Source organism: Alosa alosa, chromosome 19 (assembly GCF_017589495.1).
Source record: "Alosa alosa isolate M-15738 ecotype Scorff River chromosome 19, AALO_Geno_1.1, whole genome shotgun sequence".
Lineage (NCBI taxonomy): Eukaryota > Metazoa > Chordata > Actinopteri > Clupeiformes > Clupeidae > Alosa > Alosa alosa.
In genome coordinates, this window is record NC_063207.1 from 7,791,217 (window position 1) to 7,813,716 (window position 22,500).

Here is a 22,500-nt window from a genome sequence, read left to right on the forward strand (position 1 = left end):
AAGAGATCGAAATTAGTCCACAGACAAACATAACATTCAAGTAAACAATATAAAAAGTAAAAATAAGAAGGCACATACAATGAAGAAAATAAGAGCAGCAAAATTTGAGTTGAAAATGTGCCAGACAGTAGACAGTCAATATAATAGTGCAAAAGTCAGGCCAATAAATGGCTGAGGTAGTTCTGTTTGACCTAAGTATGCAAATGGCATAGTGGTGAAAGTTATGTAAGAGCAGCAGAAGTGTTTTCAGGACAACAGGACAACAACAACAAGTTGCAAAGTGTGCAAGTGTACAAGTGGAGTAGTGCAAGTGGAGTAGTGTAAGGCAGCCATTGTGGGTCCAAAGTCCAGGATGTTATGTAGCTGAGGGTGGAGGGGGGAGAGGGGGGAGAGAGTTCAGCATCCTAACAGCCTGGTGTATGAAGCTGTTGGTGAGTCTGGTGGTGCGGGAGCGCAGGCTTCTGTACCTCTTCCCAGAGGGCAGTTGATCAAACAAATTGTGAGCGGGTGACTTGCATCACTCACAATAGTGGTCGCTTCTATGGGTGAGGTGGGAGGTGTAAATGTCCTTCAGGGAGGGGAGTGAAGCACCAATAATCCTTCCAGCTGTGTTCACTATGCACTGCAGGGCTTTCCTGTATTGTATTGTTGTATTCAGTGCAGCTTCCGCCCCACACAGCGATACAGCTGGAGAGGATGCTCTCAATGGTGCCTCGGTAGAATGTGGTCATGATGGCTGGTGGAGCACTTGCTCGCCTGAGTTTCCACAGGAATTACAGGCGGCGCTGAGCTTTCTTCGCCAGTGATGCAGTGTTGGTGGTCCAGGAGAGGTCTTCACTGATGTGCACCCCCAGGAATTTGGTGCTGCTCACTCTCTCCACCACAACACCTTCGATGGTCAGTGGCAGGTGTTGGGTGTGACCTCTCCGGAAGTCAACAACAACTTGAATTGTTGTCAATAAAGTATCTATCTATCTATCTATCTACAATCTCCTTGACGTTCAGCAGGAGGTTGTTGTCCCTGCACCACGTGGTCAGAAGGTCGACCTCCAACCTGTATTGAGTCTCGTCGCCCTTGGTGATGAGACCCACCAGAGTTGTGTCGTCAGCAAATTTCACTATGTGGTTGTTGCTGTAGGTTGCAGTGCAGTCATGCGTCAGCAGGGTGAAGAGCAGGATTGCATCCTCTGTGGACCGTTTGGCTCGGTATGCAAACTGGAAGGGGTCCAGGGTGGGGGAGAATGGATTTGATGTGTGACATGACAAGCCGCCAAAGCACTTCATGATGATGGGTGTCAGTGCCACGGGCGGTAGTCAATGAAGCAGGATGGAGCAGTTTTCTTCGCACAGGTATGATGGTGGCAGCTTTGAAACATGATGGGACGATGGCTTGCTTCAGGGAAGTGTTAAAGATGTCTGTGAAGACATCCCTTAAGCTCCTCAGCGCAGTCCTTCAGCCGCGACCTGGGATGTTGTCTGGGCCTGCTGCCTTTGGTGTTGATAGCAGCAAGTGTCCTCTTCACGCTGTCGGCAGAGAGGCACAGGGGCTGCTTCGTGTGGAGGGGAGGGGCCCGTGTGGAGGGGGGGGTCTTCTGTGGGCAAGTGCTGTTTTGTGCTTCAAAGCCGAGCAAAGAAGCGGTTCAGATTGTTGAGCAGAGGGATGTTGCTCTCACAGCTCTGTGGCTGGGCTTGTAGTCTGTGATGGCCTGAATGCCCTGCCATAGGCTTTGTGCGTTCCTGCTGTCTTTGAAGTGGGTGGTTATCTTGTGAGTGTATTCCTTTTTTTGCTTCCTTGATGCCACGGGACAGGTTGGCTCTCGCTGTTCTCATGCCAGCTTCATCCCCAGCTCTGTAGGCTTTGTCTCTGGCCCTCAGCAGCCTGAGGACATCCCCCTGTCAGCCATGGCTTCCAGTTAGCCCGAGTGATGATGTCTTTTGTGTGGGTCACATCATCAATGCACTTTGTGATGTAAGAGGTTACAGTGTCTGTATACTCCTCTATGTCTGTCTGGTTGTTGTAAGTGGCTGCCTGCTTAAACATTTCCCAGTCTGTTGTGTCAAAGCAGTCTTGAAGAGCATCAGAGGCTCCCTCAGGCCACATTTTTTACCTGCTTGCGAACCGGTTTGTTTGCTTTCACTCTTTTTGACACTATAGTGATAGTGACGTCCAATCAACAAAGAAAAAGCATACCTTGGAGACAAAATATGGGTCTAGGGACCTGAGTAATATTTTAATGTGACTTTTTCAGAGATATTGACAGTTTATGAGCTAAATATGACTATGATACTAGATTTAACATGGAAATGGACTTAAAATAAGAAGAACATATCAAAATTGGATTCCTTGTATCAAACCTACTGGTTAGCACTTCGGACCTGTAACCGGAGAGCTGCCGGTTCGAACCCGACCAGTAGGCACGGCTGAAGTGCCCTTGAGCAGATAACCCCTCACTGCTCCCCGGCGCCCAGCTGTTGATGCAGGCAGCTCACTGCGCCGGATTAGTGTGTGATTCACCTCACTGTGTGTGTGCTGTGTGTGTTTCACTAATTCACGGATTGGGATAAATGCAGAGACCAAATTTCCCTCACGGGATCAAAAGAGTATATATACTTATAAACAAAGTAGAGAAAATACATTATACAACAATTTAAGACTAAAGGAAGCTGAGATATAACCTTTTTTCTTTTTGGCGGGGGCCATTTTGGATTTTATGGATAACTGCCACTAGGGGGGCCACCCCAACTTGTATCCAGAAGTGCCCAATCTTTATGATTTTTCACATATTCCTTCCCAGCACTTCCCAGCACATTTTACTCTGAAAAAACTTTTAAGGCTAGTCTGCCTGGGCCTGGCCATGTTTGAACCGCCTCACTCATTTGTTCGTTGTTTAACATGGACGTTTTAAGCGTGCGCTTCCTATTTGAAATGCAGCATAGGCTATGCGTGTTGTTTAATAGCTTTCAAACGGTACATTTAAAAACATAGCCAGAGGACATAATGCTTTAATATAGTCTTACATTTTAAGGCTTATTCTCAAATTCAGATTGCGTTAGGGGGACGGGATTATTAGCCAATTTCAATCGGACAATTTGACCGGAGAGATTTAATTTTGTCGGACATTTCATTTTTTTTCTGGCCAATGTCCAGTAATTACCGGACAACGGAAACCCTGGTGTGTGTGTGTGTGTGTAGTGATGCTGTGTTAGGTTGTCCAGCTTATAAAAGATCTTGGTGTCCCTGAAAACCTATTTAGCCAGGTTGCTCTGACCACAGCAAGTTGTTATTTTGACTCTTAGGACAGAGCTGGAAAAAAACAGCTTCTCCAACAGCGCTAGTGTTTTTGTAGTGTATTTTCTGTTTAATGGCTGGCAGTCTGTCATTCCTGCTTAATGACTGTCGGGCTGTGTGTGTGTGTGTGTGTGTATGCGTGGTGTGTGTCGCCCCTCTCACAGATAACCGAGTGAGACAGACAGGTCCGGTTGGCTTCACAGGAGCCAACGGCGGAGAGGACCACTTAAACGGCCCCCACCCCACAGAGACACACACAGCCTCCGGTCACTCTGCCCTCAGCACGGCCAACTGTACAGGTAGACACACACACACACACACACACACACACACACACACACACACACACAAGGCCTTTTCACACAGAGATCAAGCTAAATTTGCGGGAAGAGGGGACGTCTTTTTGCCGTCTTTTTGTGTCTGAAAGCGAGGTGAAAATTTGCCCGGCATGCTGATCTGTTCACATGATCACGGCATTTTGGGGAGCCAGGAGGCATCAGCTATAGTAAATTAAATTGTGACGTGCAACAGGGGTGGTAGAGTGATAGTCGTGAGGGCCATATGTAAGCTGGCTTTTAGATAGGCCTACAGCAGGTGTGTGATTTCAAAAACCATGGCGGGAGAACCGACTGCACTTTGGTTAGCTTGCATTTGCTTTGCTGTTGCTGTTAGAATGTTACATTCTTGCGATAGATGTCTTCAGACAATAAAACGTAATTTGGAAGGGAAATTGAAGAGAAGAGTTGCCCCTTGCCTTGGCCGTATTAAATGTACCGTCGTGCAATTTATTCATGAAATCGTTCAATATTACAACAATACAAATAGCTTGTGTACTGTTTTAATTGAAACATGCTTCGCGCACAAATCATAGCCTAGGGCAAAGAGAATGGACATCTCAACAAACAGTTTGGGACAACCAAACAGCAGTATAGCCAAAGCAAATCCTAATTGTTAGGTTACCATAGCTGTCTTTTCTCTGGGCCTATCGGAAATCGCGACATAAGCACATTGGTTTCTTTTTTCTTTTCGTTCTTGTTTGCGTGTTGGGTAGTGAAGCGATAATGCATTTAAAGCTGTAATGTGAGCCAGAGCCGATATGGCCAGAACTGCTGCTCTGTAAAGGTATTTCTGTCCCACCCAAATTTGCTGAACTACTTGTATAGCCTTTTTCACATGTATCACACGAAGAGCTTTTTCTCAGCCCCATGTTATGGTTATTGTTGGGTAAACGGAATAACTTTAATTTAATCTTTTTTTTTGCCCCTAGATTCATCTTGGTGGAATAAGCTTTCCCCTAGATGCCTAGATAAGCATTAGCCTACAATCAGAGGATATACAAATAGGGCAGAAAGACGCTCATGAGTTCATGCTTTGTTTTATCGCTGGATTTTAAGATGGCCTATTATGGCAACTGATTGCATTCCAAGCTACAGTCAACTCTAGCAGGCATTGAATGACTGGAGACTTTGTGAATTTATAGATTGACATAATGTGCTGTCTCTCTGCGTTGCTGCTTTTGATCAGTTAAATTTATTTGCAATCTCCTGTGGTGGGCTGGACATAGCATTGAAATGCACGCCCAGATTCCCCTTTCCTATTGACCCATTCACACTGGTGGCGGAACGAAAAAACTCGGCAAAATGTCTAGGGGTCTTGGTAGTAAATTTGTAGACACTTTGTCCCCACTGTTCCCGCATCGGTCTATGTGAAAGGGACAGTCGTTCCGCGATTCTGGTACATAAAATCGCGGCGATTTTGTCAGTGTGAAAGGGCCTACAGGCTCACATACACACAGAGACACCTACACACACACACACACACACACACACAGGTTCACATACACACAGAGACACTTACACACACACACATAATGACACACACACACACACACACACACACACACACACATAATGATCGACTTGCAGGGCCCTGATAGCGCCACTCTCACTCAGAGGTGTTTGAATCTGCGAGATAAACTGACAACTACCACAAGCCTCAATAGAGAGAAACAGGAGGCTAGCTTTAGCTCTCTTTTCTGCCCTCTGCACTCTGGGCATGAGTCACCTCCACTCATTCACCCACACACACATACACCTACACACACACACACATACATACATACACACACACATTTATGCCCCACACACACACACACACACACACATTTATGCCCCACATCACCCCACTCTGGCCCTGTCACCTCCACTCATTTACCCACACACACATACACCTACACACACACACACACACACACACACACACATTTATGCCCTACACCACACACATTTATGCCCCACATCACCCCACACTGGGCCTGAGTCACCTCCATTCATTCTCCCTGTCTGATTTGTTTACTCTGTGCCTCGTGCCTCAGATGCTCCATTCTGCTGCTATCGGGAGGTTATCAGCAGGAGGGGAACATCTCATCCATCCTTGGGCGCAGCAGGATATCTTTAGTCATTTGGGAAGCTAGATGAGTGTGTCAGTGTGCAGAGATCTCCAAAGACAGAGTAGACACAACATACTGTCTATGATACTTTTGATGTCTGTCTATCATGCTTTTTAGATGATCTTGTCTGGCCTAGAAAATCATGGTGCCATGGTGTCATTTTCCCCTCTTTGAAGTAATAAGTAATATACAAAATGTCCGTGTTTGTTTACTTTGTGTTTTCCAGATCCGGTCGGTCCGCTGCATCTGCCAGAAAACCCCCATGCCTTGACCAATGGGAATCACTGCCCACCCTCCCAGCAGGCTTTGCAGCAGCCCGGCGTGGCATCGCATGGACGACCCTCTGTAATAGGTAACACCACTCTACCTCTGCCGTCCACGCTGAATAGTGTTTTGGTAATTTAGAGGATGGTCTGGTCAGCCGACAGCTTCTGGAGGGCACTGTCCTTTTTCTCACACACACACACACACACACACACACATACAAACATTGGTACTAAATGTGGGTAAACAGACATTCATCCTGAAAGAGAGGGAGAGAGAGAGAGAGAGAAAGAGGGAGGGAAGGAGAGAGAGAGGGAGAGAGAGAGAGAGGGAAGCGAGAGAGAGGGGGCGAGTGCTTGAGCCGTTTTATAGCCCTGCTTTATGGGGGTGGCAGGCTGGCTGAGGGGCAGCAGAAAGGGAGAGGGGGATCTTTTTAGTGCCCCGAGTGTTGTCTGATGACCGCCGGGCTGGACAAAGGAGCAGGCAGAAGAAAGCCAGACGATTCAGCAGGCTCTTCCTAAAGCAGTTAAAACCCTAAAGGGTGGGGGGGGGGGGTGTTTCAGTGAGGTGTGAAGCGTGTGTGTGTGATGGGAGGCTGACTATCTCTCTCTCTCTCTCGCTCTCTCTCCCTTTCTCTCTCTCCCTCTTTCTCTCTCTCTCTCCCCGTCTGTCTCTCCCTCGGTCTGTCTCTCTCTCTCTCTCTATCTCTCTCTCTATGTCTGCTTGTAAAGACCCAGGCTTCCTTCCTGACACTTTGCTTTTCATGAGGGCCTTAACACATGCAGCTCCACAGCACTTTTGTCTCAGAGCACTTGCATATGAAGAGGCCAGTGGGGCAATCACCCACATCCTGGTTAATGTGCAACGCCAGGGATCACAATGCAAATCACCTTCTTCAATTCCCCCGTATTTAAATTCAACTTATATTAGACACAAATCGTATGGAATTTACAGTAGAAGTCTTTGTGTTGACATCATCCTTAAACTGTTCCCTCTCCCGAAAGGTACAATCACAAATGCGGGTCCCCCAAAGAAGAGACACAAGGGGTGGTCACCAGAGTCTTCATCAGCAAACGACGCAGCCGCCAAGGCTGTGTCCACGGCAACCACTGGTCCCAGATCAGGTACACAACTCCCAAAATAGAGAGAACAGAGACATGGTTTTACAAAATAATCCCCCAAACATGAAACCTACAAAACATGTTTTTTTAAACTAATGACACAAACATGAAACCTACAAACATGTTGTAAATAAACTAATGACACAAACATGAAGACTACAAACATGTTGTAAACAAACTAAAGACACAAAAATGAGAGCTGAGGTACCACAATGAGGTGAATGATAGATTCACTGAATGAGTCAGGAAATGAAAATGGAGTCTAAAGATCAGAGAGAGAGAGAGAGAGAGAGAGAGAGAGAAAGAGAGAGACTAATGAAAAAAGCCAGAAATGCCTCCGGGGCTGTTTTTAGCTGTTACTCCTGTACTCGGACTCAGAATAGCATGTTTTTCAGCCCCGTCCATCTCAAGTAGGAAATTAGCTGGCTGAACACGTTGACATCACAAACAATCAAGAACAGGAACACACAGTGCGGAACAGTTCCTGTGGTTTCCTTTCGCAACTTGTTCTGCTTCCTAGCAGGCCGCCCCAGGCTGGTGTTTGGGGAGGATTTTGAAACCCATCACTTGAAATCTAAACCACCCTGTCAGGAAAATAGTGTGTGTGTGTGTGTGTGTGTGTGTGTGTGTGTGTGTGGCAGCTGTGGTTATTTTGTTGAGTTTATGTTTTGGACATTGTGTTCTTGTCTCTCCTGTTGTTTACACCATCTGATGAGAGCATCTCACCGTGTTGTGTGTGTGTGTGTATGTTTGTTTCACACAGACAATGGAGTCCCGGTGAGTGTGTCCCAGGGGTCCCCGCCGACTCTGGCCTCAGGGGAGTCCGTCACAGTGCCTGAGAACCTGGTGCAGACATGCAAACTGCAGCCCGTCATCTTCAAAGGTGGGGAGGAGCATGATGCTGATGATTAGTGTGTGCTTCACCTCACTGTGTGTACACTGTGTGCTGTGTGTGTTTCACTAATTCATGGATTGGGATAAATGCAGAGACCAAATTTCCCTCACGGGATCAAAAGAGTATATATACTTATACTTATATACTATATGTTGATGATGATGATGATGATACTTAGAGACTCCGTCTGCCTCCGAGCTGGAGGCTCCTTCTCTCTCTCTCTTCTCTCTCTCTCTCTCTCTCTCTCTCTCTCTTTCTGGTCACCCCCCAAAGAACTTACAAGCATTTAGTTTACCATTCACTGTACATGGAACCAATAACAATGTCTGCACAGAAGAAAAAAAAAAAAAAAAAAAACACAACGATTTGTCTCTATCATCGACGAATGTTATAGGGGGCAATAATGTGAGTTTCATGTGCACTTTGTTGATAGTTATGCTCTCACCACCTGTTCCTTGAGTAGCACTCTTGTATCATATCAGATGAGAGCACTTGGGCAGAAGCATTACCTCACAGAGACAGCAGTCCCTTCATGACTTATAGTATGTATACAGTGTTTCCCAAGGAATTGGAGTTTAAGCACGATTTAGCCAGTGGACTTTTATTGCAGGATTGTTAATGTTTTCTTTAAACATGCATGTAGGTTTGTTGAGAGACAAGTGGAGGCTGTGCAAAGGTGCACATAGCTCTACAATGAACGAATTCCATCCAATTTAAAGTGCAACATGCAAAATCATTGTGTGGTGGTCAATGTTGATATTGTGGTGGGCTGCCACAAATAAGTCAAATGTATGGGAAACACTGGTATGGACCCTTTCAAGAGAGTTCCATTATCAGCATCATAGTTTGCCCCACAAGACTTCCGTTTTAACATTCCATATGTTATCTTAATGCAGAGGAAGTAGATTGGGGCCCAAATAGAACGTTCAAGCATTGTTTTTGTTTTTATTGTTGAAAGGGTCCATAAATCCAACGTGAGGACCAACTGTGAATCTCTGTCCTAACTCCCGGAGTTCACCCCACTGTGTCTGGCTACAGTAACAGCAGGGTCTCATGTTCCACGGAGGGCTTTAATTTTGAGTGCGTTAGCCGTGGTTGCTGTGAATGCCTCCGTGGGATATCCCCTCCGTGGCCCTCTGCCCCCGCGTTTGCCCCCGCCCCCTCTGTGTCTCTGTGTGACACGAGCGCAGTCCACCACCCTTTCCCACCACCTGATCCCCAGGACCAGCTGCTCTCTCATCTCCAGGGTTTTTTGTGTGTGTGTGTGTGTGTGTGTGTGTGTGTGTGTGTGTCCAGGTCATGGGAACCTGCCGGTGCTGTGTGGGAACACTGCGGAGGTGCAGGTCAGCGCTCTGCTGCAGGCCTGCTACAGGAACTCCCAGGCCCTGCCGCGGGTCTACGAGCAGTACGGGGCCGCCCCCATCCAACCGCTCTCCACTGAGATGCAGATCCTCCTCACCGTCTACTACCTGGTGCAGCTAGGTGAGGGACCTCTCCTGTGTGTGTGTGACTGTGTGTGTGTGTGTGTGTGTGTGTGTGTGTGTGTGTGTGTGTGTGTGTGTGCGTGTGTGTTGCTCCCGTGTTGGTTCCTACTCATGGTGACAGATGTATGTGCCTGAAAGTATGTTTAGCCTACAGTACTGCCTAACTACCACATATGTATGTAGTAGTCTCAGAGGACAGGGGACAGTGTGATCAGGATGCTGCAGACGCTCCTGTTTTCACCTTCCTTGAGAATAATTGTGGAGTTATGCAGCCAGAGAGCATCCAGAGCACTGCTGGAAGATACTGAAGAGACATTGAGTGTGTGTGTGTGTGTGTGTGTGTGTGTGTGTGTGTGTGTGTGTGTGTGTGTGTGTGTGTGTGTGTGTGTGTGTGTATGAGAACTACTGTGGAATTATGCAGCCAGTGAACATCCAGAGCACTGCTGGAAGATACTGAAGAGACATTGAGTGTGTGTGTGTGTGTGTGTGTGTGTGTGTGTGTGTGTGTGTGTGTGTGTGTGTGTGTGTGTGTGTGTGTGTGTGTATGAGAACTACTGTGGAATTATGCAGCCAGTGAACATCCAGAGCACTGCTGGAAGACACTGAAGAGACATTGACAATAGAGTGGACCTTTAAAGAAATAAGGTTTTTTTCTGAATAGTCTATTGCCCCTGAGGTCACTCCTATCTGCCCCCCTCTCCCCCCTCCAGGCTCTCACCAGATGCCCCTGGTGGAGGATCTGGAGCAGATCTTCATGCGCTCGTGGCGCGAGTCACACCTGACGGAGATCCGGCAGTACCAGCAGACGCGCCCCCAGATACCCCCGCAGCTCCCAGGCCTGGCGCAGCCCCTCACGCCATCACAGCTGCCCTGGCTGGCCCGCCTGGCGGCCAGTTCCTGCGGAGACGGCGTGCTCGTGTTGGACACCGCCGCCTCGCTCACCGATGGACTCAGGGACACCTTCCAGAGGCTGGTGGACGGCAAGCTGGCCCAGACCAACTATGTGGTCATCATCTGCATGGGCAAGAGCCAGGACATCGAGTCCTGCGTGGTGGTCACAGGTGGGCGAGACTGGGAGGGCAATCGCTCAACTCAACACAGGGGTAATAACTATCTAGCCCAGGGAGGGACTCAACACAGGGGCAATAACTATCTCACCCAGCAATAACTATCTAGCCCAGGGAGGGCAATCGCTCAACTCAACACAGGGGCAATAACTATCTAGCCCAGGGAGGGCAATCACTCAACTCAACACAGGGTCAATAACTATCTAGCCCAGGGAGGGCAATCGCTCAACTCAACACAGGGGCAATAACTATCTAGCCCAGGGAGGGCAATCGCTCAACTCAACACAGGGGCAATAACTATCTAGCCCAGGGAGGGCAATCGCTCAATTCAACACAGGGTCAACAGGGTCAAGGTCAATAACTATCTCACTCATGGAGGGCAATCACTCAACACAGGGTCACACAGTCAATAACTATCTCACTCATGGAGGGCAATCGCTGAACTTAACACAGGGTCAATAACTATCTCACTCAGGGAGGGCAATCGCTGAACTCAACACACGGTCAATAACTATCTCACCCAGGGAGGATAATCGCTGAACTCAACACAGGGTCAATAACTATCTGGCCCAGATTTCAATTACAAACCATTTTCATTTTATTTAATGATCACAGTGTTCCAAAAAACATTACGTGCGCTCATCCAAAACCAGGTGCTGGATAAAAAAAAGTATTGACGTAGAACATATCAAGGACTATCCACACACTGGCTCCCCTTTTTGCTTGTTTTATTGGAAGTTTTCACCAGTTGCGTTCCAAAACTCACGCTCTTCATCAGACTTGTAAAACTGTTTTCAGGGAGGAGTGGTCAGGATAGTCTGACCCAGCTCCCTCAAATATTCTAATTTTGTGAGATTCACCTGTACATCTAGACTCCAGCTGACGTGCCCAGTCTGTCTGCCTCCTAATCCTAATTATGTGTGCACCTGTTTGGATTCACCCCTCCCCAGGTAAGCACCAGACCAGGGCTCTGGCAGAGAGCATGCTCTCCCCTGGTGACAACCTGAAAGCAATCAGCTATGAGGTCTACTCCGGAATGACCACAGAGCTCAGAGCGTACTTCAACTCGCTGGGACCTGGTAAGGACCCGAAGCCTGGGGTTCTATCACAGGGTCTGGGCTTCTAGAACACTGTGTGGGATTCTGGAAGGGGGTTTTCATCCTACTTATTTGTATTAGTACAAAATGTTTACTTCTTTATGAAGCTGTTAAACATACTCTTGAGGGATTGCTTAAAGTACTCTTTTTCTTAACCAGAATATAAATACAGAATATGTCAAATCAAATGATGAATGGTTGCAGAATGCATACATGTAACGGTTTAAAAATGTTTGCTGTAGATGGGGACATGGAAAGTTTGCTGGAGAAAGCCAGCGCAGAGAGCAGTGGTCACTTCTCTCTGTCCAGCAGCCAGGAGTCCGTTGGGGACAGCCCCAAACCCACATGCTCAGGTGAGACTACGAACAGCACTCCTGCATAGCTGAGCTCAGTCAAAGCAACAAGGTGACTCAACCCAGTTAAGTTACATTTGATTTAGTTACATTTAGTTACATTTATTCATTCATTCAGCAGACGTTGTGTAAGTAAACCAGGGGTCACCAAATGGCGGACCGCGGTCCGAGTCCGGACCCTGACGTGATCCTATCCGGACCCGGACCATAATAGCCTAATTTAGATTTTCACGTAAGATTTCAAAGCTGCGCTAAATGTTTCGTTGGTTAGGATAACAGCATTTAGCCTACTTCAGGAGCTTCAGGAACTATCATTTCGCCTGCTACTCAGCCAGTGAAATCTGTGACTGAATTCTGATAAAGTCGAGTCAGTAACCTAGCCTATTATGGGGAAGATACTGATAGAAACAAGCGAGGAGAGGAGACGGGACGAGAAACAATCAGATGGATATCTAAGTTAACGATAAGTAAGTTATTTTCAAATAATTGATTGCTCAAAGAGGAGAAAGCTAGACAGCGAGAACAGAGCTTTATATAACGATACGGGGGCAATACCACGCAAACTGTCACGTCCGTAACACCAACTAAATATGGATGTGACCGTTTTGCACGGAATTGCCCTGGACCTCTTCTACATATTCTGAGACAGGCGATTTTTAAAAGCGCCAATTTGAAGCACCTCTACTAGACAAAGCATATATTTTGAGCAAGCATAGGGTAGACTAGGCCCATTCAAGAGTGAACTGAGACCACAGAATATTTTACGATTTAAGAAGGGAATTTGATTGATCCACCACAATCTAGTTAAGCCTACATGCATTCACTGCCCAACAACGTGATGTTCCTGGGTTTCCAGGATTTCGGGTCAACATAAAAAAACTAAAAAAAATAATTTAACTTGCTGATTAATGGGTTCAAGGAACCAGTTGTTGAATATCCATCCTTGTCTCAGCTCAAATTTTATTTTAAGTTCACGTTAAGATCTTAAAATAGCCAAGGCTACTCAGTTTTTCTCCCCAATTAGCCAACTCTTATGTTGCCTTATTTCTCCTCATTTCGAATGTTGCCTTTTAGGCTACTTATTTTATTTCACATTAAACATTAGTCCTAGGCCTACAACTAGGCTTCATCCATCCATCCTAATATATATATACACATACATACATACATACATACATACATACATATGTAAACACGCACGTTACAAACACGCACGTTAAACATTATGATGCTCCGGACCTTTGCTTGAGGAAATTTTCTGTAACTGGACCTCGCTGAAGATTAATTGAATACCCCTGAAGTAAACAGTTTTCTTACCGTGTGCATCCTGCATCCATAAGTGTGGTCTAAGGCAGGGATCACACTGGAAATAACGAAGCGTCAGCGGTAAGCGTAAAGCCTAAACTGACAATTGAATAAGCTCGCGTTACGCATTGAAAGTTGAACCAAGCTCATTCTACACTCAGCTTGTTCAACACTAGCGCTGCCACCGTTCTGCTGCCGAACCATAAAACAATAAGAAACCTGCCGCTTGCCACTGGTCAGTGTGATGCCCGCCTAACAGCCTGTCTCCCTGCTGCGTAGAGTATCACGCGGAGTGGCACGAGATCCGCGCCATCCAGCTGGCAGTGGCGCGGAAGCTGCTGTCCCATGTGTGCGCCATCGCCGACTCCAGCACGCAGAACCTGGACCTCGGCTCCTTCGACAAGGTGGAGTTCCTCATCTGCGTTCCGCCGTCTGAGGTCACGTTCCAGCAGATCATCCTCCACCTGTGGAACTCAGGTGAGTTCTTTTCTTTGAGTGAAAATCCTTAAGGGGGTTCACATTGTACACAGCATGTGCTGCGCTCGCCACTAGGTTGCTCTTGGTTGAGGTAATGACACAAAGATTTGTGTTGTGCTTGCCACCGTGCTCAGTGCAAAAGACCTATGATTTACAGTGCGCTGCGGTCAACATTCAACATGAACTGAACTGAACTGAACTGAACTGAATTGAATTGAATTGAATTGAATTGAATTTAATTGAAATTATGTTGCCTTGCGTTGCATAAGAATGATTTGAATTGAATTCCACCTGGTGTTGTAGCCCCTGCTAACCGCTCTGTTCGTCCCCAGGTGTTCTCCACGAGTTGGGTCTGGACCAGGAGTGCTTGTCCCTGAAGCAGGTGGAACAGTACGTGGTCAAACTGGACCAGGACGCCGTGGAGAAGATCGACAGCCTCATCCAGAAGTCGAAGATGAACCCTTACACCCTCTACATCCTGGTGCATGACCATGCCCACTGGGATCTCAGCAGGTAGGCCCAGAGCTACACCACTAACAAGGACTAAACCACTAATGAAGACTAAACCACTACCGAGGATGTAAAGGGGTGTTAACTTTATTATTCATGCCTTGATGCATATGATATATTGATATGTAAGTATTTTTTAAAATACATCTATTTTACAGTATAGGTACATAGATATTTTAAAGCATACTATCAGTTTAAATTTAAATACTTTAAACTGACAGTGCTTAAATGATTGAATACTAAAAATGGTCAGTTTAAATCTTTCCAGTTCTAACTTTGACGTTGTTTTCTCCTAGTGCCCACTACAGTGGTGGAGGCGGTTCTCGTGAGGGCCTGGTGGACAGTTTGCTGAACTGCCGTCAGATCCGTGACGCTCCTAACATCCTGACGCTCCACGTCACCTCGTTTCCCTTCGCCCTGCAGACTCAGTACACACGCGTTAGCCCTTACAACGAGATTCACTGGCCGTCCACATTCAATAACGTAAGAACTGAAGGACTGCTGTTGAACTTTTAGATCAAAATAATGATCCCTGAATAATGATTCATGAAGTTGTTTACTAGGTTACTAGTGTGTGTGTGTGTGTGTGTGTGTGTGTGTGTGTGTGTGTGTGGGGCTTTTGTGTGTGTGTTTGTGTTGGTGCTTATATGTGTGTGTATATTCACCTCTGTTTGCTCCCCACCACACACACACACACACACACAGGACGTTGATCTGTATAATGAGAAGACCAAGTACTTTGGCATCTCAGAGCTGCTCGACTCCACTCACACCGGAGCTGGACTGCCTCTGCTGCGCTTCGACAGCTCCTTCGAGAACATGGCTGCCGCCGTGGAGGACAGGTACGCTCTCACCACTCACACCTGGCACACATTCACACCTGCCCAGGCACGCTCTCACCTGGCATACATTCACACCTGCCCAGATGGTGACTGGCTGTTGAATCTGATGCATACAGTATCTGTGTAGTAAGATCAGAACCCAAACTGTTGGAAACTGTGCCAGTTGAGCATTTTAACTGCCCGAGCTTCTCATCCGTCTCGTGTCCTGTGGCTTAATGCCTGTTTGTAAGTTCACTGTGTGTGTGGATCTGAAGGTCAAAATATTCTCCAATAAATAAAGTGTGTGACATTCACAGAAGTCAGCACCTTGCTAATAGTGTTTTGGTTTTGCCGTTACTCTCAGTTTACATATAACGTAGCTCTGTGTCCACATAAACGAAGCTTGACCTGGCTTGACCTGCGCTGCCCTGGTTTGCATGGCAGGTTTCCCAAGCTGCACAGTGCAGTGATCCGCACCCACATCCTGCTCCAGCATTATTCGGTGGCCCTGATGGTGGCGTCGGGCCAGTCGCACCTGCAGAAGCACACCTCCGTGGAGACGCTGGAGATCGTCCAGTGCCTGCTCAGCTCCGCCCAGCGTTGCCCCAGCAACCACGGGCACATGGTGCTCCTGCGCGTGCCGTCCCCTGCGCTGGCGCTGGTCACGCAGCAGCGGCTCACTCACGTCCGAGACAAACTGGGCCTGCAGAACCAGTTCGAGGTGGTCCTGGGCAACCCCACCTCCGCCCTCTCGCTGGGGAAGCACTTCCTGGATCAGCTCAAGGTGAGCAATGCGTGGCTATGTGACGACGCCAGTCGAGCTGCAGTCTTATGTGTGTGTGTGATTCTGAGAGCATCACATGTTATAGAGCAACACTGTGTGTGTGTGTGTGTGTGTGTGTGTGTGTGTGTGTGTGTGTGTGTGCGTGTGTGTGTGTGTGTGTGTGTGTGTGTGTTTCAAAAAATAAAGACTTAAAGAAAAAAAAACTTTCTTAAAGTCTCATCGTGAGTACACACAAGTGTCCTACTGGTGCTGCAGGTTGGGAATAGACACTTTTTTATGCTGCACCAGAGCTCATTTGAAACGAGTTTGTACGACCCATATGGTACGACCCATGTGATATGATTCAATTCAAATTCAAAGAATCCATTAGGGACTTCAGTGCGTCAGTGCGTATCCAGTTCACCTACACACACACACATCTATCATGTGCAGCGTCCACACAGCACCCACATACACCATACCATACAACATAACACACACCGCTTGGAGTGCGACGACATCCACATATAGTGTATCATGCATGTACAACACACCTAATGGAGCCGGTTAGCATAGGTAAGGAGAACTTGCAAAGTGTAAATAATGGTGTGTTGTGTCCAGGTGTGGATGAAGGTCCAGGACCCCGACTGGACTCCACGGACATACCTGGAGTTGGAGGCGTTGCCCTGCATCCTCATCCTGACCGGCATGGAACCGCTGGGGGAGTCCCTACCACGGTAACCATAGACACACCTACACACCAGTACACACGGTAACCATAGACACACCTACACACCAGTACACATAGTTATTTATTTTTAATTATTGTTTTTTTTTTTTATCCAAAGTGACTTCCAGAAATGAGGAATAACATTCAAGCTACCAGGCAGAGGGGCCCTTAATTAGCAATTAATAGCACACCAGTGAGTGCTATGACCAGAGGATGAGAGTGCAGAGATCTGAAGTGCTAGTCACACACATGAGTCACACTAGTGTAGTCGAAGGCCGGAGTGATAGAAGAGGGAGAGAGAGGAGTGAGGAAAGAGGGATGTCTGGACGTGGATCACACATCAGATGGCAGTGAGAGCAATGTCCGCTCATGTTTAAATCACCGCTTATCTGACCACACGTACTGTAAAGCACGTGCAGTTTTTTTTTTAGCTCAATTTACCTTAACTTAACAGCTTCGGAGTCATTGGAATGGTTATATGACTTTTTCCGGGTTGAATGGTGTCCGTCTCTCCTCCCCTTAGCGTCTGTGAGGGGAAAAACCAGCCTTGCAACTTTGGGCCGGCGAGCCGCCGGCCTCACAGTCAGAAAGTCACGCGGTCTCGCGACATAAGGAATCGCTTTACTGTACCACACACATGCACGTCAGGCACTGGCTAGAACAAGGTAGCGATGGAGGTTCTCTGACATTCGTCATGACAGAGCCAGCGAAAAGAAGCAGTAGGCGAGTAAACCGTTGTCGGAGGAACAGGGAGGGCGGAAATGGCAGACTGACCAAGCGAGGAGTGTCGTAAAATGTATACTCTGAAGCTGTAGGGGGAGCTCTGCATAGAAAACTGCGAGCAAAAAGCGAGAAAACAGCAAAGAAATTGGCAAAACTGCATAGGGTGCCTTTTAAGAGCCTTCTGTGCATATGGTCCATTATGCTATATAAATAAATCATCCTTACTCACCTTGCTATGAGCATCAGATAGTGTAGTAATGACCTTGTCGGTCCAGCCCACTTTCAGTTCATGTTTAGCTCACTTTCATTCAAATGTACAAGCAAAATTTCCCATCGTAGCTTCCATCCATTCATTATGTGGTGTGTGTGAATTTGCTAATGTTGCTTGTATCCATGAGGTGACTGTGGGCAGACTGTTCACTGGGTTCAGTGGTGTTACGTCAGAGGCTGGGGACACTAATGTGTTTTTGTTCTGTCCCCAGGTGTGTGTGTGTGTGTGTGTGTGTGTGTGTGTGTGTGTGTGTGTGTGTGTGTGTGTCTCTCTCTCTCTCTCTCTCTCTCTCTCTCTCTCTCTCTCTCTCTCTCTCTGTGTGTATCTGTTTCTCTCTCTCTCTCTCTCTCTCTCTCTCTCTCTCTCTCTCTCTCTCTGTGTGTGTGTGTGTGTGTGTGTGTGTGTGAATCTCAGTAATAAGAGCCAGGTCAGTTTGACCAGCCGGCAGTGAGGAGATAATTACTGAGATCCTCTCCATGGCCTCTGGGAAAAACACTGAGTGAATCATCTCCCTGGCGCTGACAATCACTTCCCCTACAGCTGCTCTCTCAGGGACAGACGCTCAATCAGAGCAGGATTTGTGCTGAAGTCTGTTTTTTTGTGTTTATGTGTAACTTATTCTTTCTGTCTTCCTCTTGTCTCTCTCTCTCTCTCTCTCTCTCTCTCTCTCTCTCTCTCTCTTTCTGCCTGTGTTTCTCTCATCTCTCTCTTTTTCATCACGCACTCTCTCTCTCTGTCTCTTTTTGATCCAATTTCTCTTATCTTATCTCTCTCTCCCATTTTCCTCTCACACCCTCTCTCCCTCTCTCTCTCTGTCTCTTTCTCTCTTCTTATCCAATTTCTCTCCTGTCTCCCTCTCTGTCTATATCCCTCTCCCTCCCTCTCCCTCCCTCTCCTCTTTCTCCTCTCTCCCTCTCTCTCTCTCTCCATCTCCCTCTGTCCATCTCTCTCTATATCCCTCTCTCTCCCTCTCCTTCTCTCTCTCCTCTCTCTCCCTCTCCCTCCTTCTCCCATCTCTCTCTATATCCCTCTCTCCCATCTCCCTCTCTGTCCATCTCTCCTCTCTCTCTCTCTCTCTCTCTCTCTCTCTCTCTCTCTCTCTCTCTCTGTCCCTCCTCTTTCTGCTCCTCTCTCAGCTCTCTGAAGTACTGTGACCTGCGTGTGATCAGCTCAGCGTTCCTGCAGCGAACTCCTCTGGAGCAGGAGTTGGGCCTGGCTGCTTACCTGGTCAAGGCGGGGGCCCGCGACCCCCACGACCCCCGCGACCCCCGCGCGCCAACCACCGGCAGTGACCTGTCCGAGAGCGACCCCGAGAAGCTCTGCAGCACCGACAATGAGGAGGAGGAGGTGGTGGTGGATGGTGAGTCAGTTCCCAAGACACTATCACCGTATTGTCAGAAAAGCAAGCCAACGATTTTACAATGAATACGTTTTTGGTTAACTTTTTTTTTAGATATGAATGTTAAGGGGGTGTGTCCACAGCTTTACATGCTGCCTGCCATGTGTGCCATGTGTGTGTGTGTATATGTGTGTGTCGGTGTCTGTGTGTGTGCGGTGTGTGTGTGTGTGTGTGTGTGTGTGTGTGTGTGTGTGTGTGTGTGTGTGTGTGTGTGTGTGTGTGTGTGTGTGTGTGCGCGAGCTCCTTGCTGTCCTCCAGCACCTCAAGTAAGAGAGACTCGCCTCTCTCGGGCTCTCACTAACATGGTGGAGGGACGTCTCTCTATTTATTTGGGAGTCTTTCGCAAAACAAGCCCTGTTCACAACTGTCACCCCCCCAGGGAAGCTAAATATCACATCTTTGTCCCCTATGACAAAAATGGGTTGGAGCCATGGTGTTTTCTTGCATTTTCTCTTTCCAAATGTACCCATCTTTCTCAGTGAAGGGATAAGGCCCTCTATCTTTGGGGTCTTTCTCTCTATCTCACTATTGGTAGGGCATAGAGTGAGTTCCTCTCAGCACTCTCCCCATACATACCCATGTTGTGGATGCATCTGTACGATGGAGATTGGATTTATCTTCATCATTTCCATCGTGAGATTAAGATAAATCACCAAAAGATGATTTTTAATACTTGTTTTTAGTCAACTTTATCACGGGTGGCAGTAAATGTGTTCGGAGCTTTAAAGTGCTAATTACAACCTCCCCCCCCCCCCCCCATCTCCCCCCTACAGTAAACAGTGATCTCCCCGGCCTGGACCCCTCCCCCCCCCCAGCCTCTCAGCACTCCCAGTCAGACGGCTCCATCCTGGACCCCGAGAAGCCCCAGCCTCCCCCCCAGCTTCTTCCTGACCCGCGTGACCCCAATCGGGCCGCCCCTGCCGCCACGACGGGCCCTCCACTGCCCAGCGGAGGCCGTCCAAGTCCACGTCGTCGGGCTCGTCCTCGACGCGCGCCTCCACGCTGCGCCAGCGGTGCTCGTGGGCGTGAACGGAACCCGCCAGCCCGGTGGTGCTGCTGCAGCAGGGCGTCAGGTGCTGACGCTGGGCGCCAGCCCGGGCTGCCCAAGAGCACGTCGCTGCTGCCGCACGCCGCCGTGGAGTGGGCCAGCTCCTTCCGCCCGCTGCTCAGCAAGATCATGACCTGCACGGAGCAGTCGCTCTACTACCGCCAGTGGACCGTGCCCAGGCCCAACCACATGGACAGCAGCAACCGGGCCGAGGGACGCACCGACAACTTCCACCCCCGTAGGCTGCTGCTCAGCGGCCCGCCACAGGTGAGACACACACACACACACACACACAACACACAATACACACACAACACTACAAGACTTTTGGTTATGGTTATGGTTACACTTTTTCTTATCAGGGAACGTCAGGGAAAAGTCATGGAATTTTACATTTGACTTAGAACCTGCATTTCTCACCTCGTCTTTTCAGAACCTGTCATATTTGATCCCTTCATACTGACATCATTTTCATGTGTAGAGCTTCAGTGAATACCTAGCAAACAACGACATTACTCTAAAAAGCTGTGCTTATAGTAAGCAACATGCAAATGTGCATTTTTGTTGAATATGTAATATTTGTGTACCCTATCAATCTCGTGTGTGTGTGTTATGTGTGTGCTCAGGTAGGAAAGACGGGAGCTTACCTGCAGTTCCTGGGCATCCTGTCCCGCATGCTTATCAGACTCATGCAGGTGGACATCTACGACGAGGAGGACATCAACTGCAGTCAGTACCAAGCCCACATAAAAATCTTTGTGTATACTTTGTATTGCAAAATTGATTGATTGATTATGTATGACAATGCAAACCTATCTTTACATATACAACATTGCTTAAAAGTATGCCGGTATATACTTTTAATCACTCATACGAGTACTTGCCAAAACAAGAAAAGAAACTTCTCGCAATATGTGTGCCTTTTTAAATCATTTTAGTTTCCATTTTGTGGCGTTGGGATCTTATTCACCCTACTGACTGGCAAATAATACAGTATCCCTTACATAAATATTTATACCCTGATCAACAAGGTGGTTGGTCAGTGAACCCCGACATAGATCCAGTTAATGCATTGTCTTGTCTGCACTTTGTAGTTGTAGCTAGATACATTGTTAGCATCTGTCCCATGAACGGTGTAACTAAATGCATCATTTGCGTTTTGACTCATACAGTAAACTAAATGCTTAATTTGCACCTGTGCTTACCTGCGTTCTCAGGTGATAAGCTGCCCCTGGTCCAGTACCACCAGGCGGGGGTTACGTGGCCCAGTACGGACATCCTGCGGAGCATGTCCTTCGACTACACCATCCACGACCCCAAATACGAGGGCATCAGCCTCATCTACTCCCCAGAGCACACTCCTGCAGAGGAGGGTAGGAGCAGAGCAGGCACCTCACACACACACACACACACACACACACACACACACACACACACACACACACACACACACACACACACACACACACACTCACACACACTCACACACACACACACAGAACACACACACACACACACTCACATTTTAGTGAACAGTGTCAACAGACAGTTGCTAATCTGAGCATCTGTAGGCAGTCTAAAGGTGACTATCCAAGTAAAGTGTGACGAAGTTGATTAAGACGAAGCCCACAAATAGCCACCACAGTCTCCGGAATATTCTAATCAATTCTTATTGAATCCCCTCTTTTCTCCCCCCCAACCTGCCCTTAACTGTCCTGTGTAGGTAACCCACGGCGACAGGAGGATGTATACCTCCGCAGGCGCACCTCACGCATTAAGCTGTCCAAGTACGCTGCCTACAACACCTACCACCACTGTGAGCAGTGCCACCAGTACATGGGCTTCAACCCGCGCTACCAGGTGACTCAACTGGCTTTCGGCCACCATCTGTTGTCTATTCTATAGTCATTTTAGAATCCAGATTAAATCAGACTTTAGATGTATGTTTGCAATGTATAGATTACAGATTGTTAGACTAGAAAATATAAGATAAAAACTGTTCATGTTTATGTATGTGTGTCTATATGTGCATTCATATTAATCTGTGTGTGTGTGCGTGTGTGTGTGTGCGTGTGTGTGTGTGTGTGTGTGTGTGTGTGTGTGTGTGCCTGTGCAGCTGTACGAGTCCACTCTGCACACCTTCACCTTCTCGCACCTGCTGCTGGGGGAGGAGATCCAGCTCTATTTCATCATCCCTAAGTCCAAAGAGCACCACTTCGCCTTCAGCCAGCCCGGAGGACAGCTGGAGAGTCTCAGACTGCCGCTCGCCTCTGACTGGGTAAGATTCTACCAGCTGTCACCACCAGGGGGAGGCAGAGGGCTATGCCAGCAGTCACCGCCAGGGGGAGGCAGAGGGCACTGGCAAAGCCAGAGGCACCTCTTACCAGAGATGAAGTTGAGCGTTCTGTAGGGCTTACTCTATTGATTTTTACAT

General features: G+C 47.7%; 1 protein-coding gene across 1 annotated transcript in view; it reads left to right on the forward strand.

The window, feature by feature from the left end:
* The window catches only part of greb1 (growth regulating estrogen receptor binding 1), a 53,433-nt gene that overhangs the window by 24,236 nt on the left and 6,697 nt on the right, over positions 1-22,500 (forward strand). Inside the window, 22 exon segments of the mRNA XM_048227939.1 lie at positions 3,454-3,588; positions 5,965-6,090; positions 7,007-7,126; positions 7,887-8,006; positions 9,315-9,500; positions 10,213-10,563; positions 11,520-11,648; positions 11,909-12,019; positions 13,604-13,801; positions 14,134-14,314; positions 14,608-14,794; positions 15,017-15,153; positions 15,577-15,916; positions 16,517-16,632; positions 18,756-18,979; positions 19,792-19,884; positions 19,959-20,091; positions 20,093-20,333; positions 20,693-20,795; positions 21,284-21,439; positions 21,790-21,926; positions 22,183-22,344. Coding sequence (XP_048083896.1) covers positions 3,454-3,588; positions 5,965-6,090; positions 7,007-7,126; positions 7,887-8,006; positions 9,315-9,500; positions 10,213-10,563; positions 11,520-11,648; positions 11,909-12,019; positions 13,604-13,801; positions 14,134-14,314; positions 14,608-14,794; positions 15,017-15,153; positions 15,577-15,916; positions 16,517-16,632; positions 18,756-18,979; positions 19,792-19,884; positions 19,959-20,091; positions 20,093-20,333; positions 20,693-20,795; positions 21,284-21,439; positions 21,790-21,926; positions 22,183-22,344 — 3,686 coding nt within the window.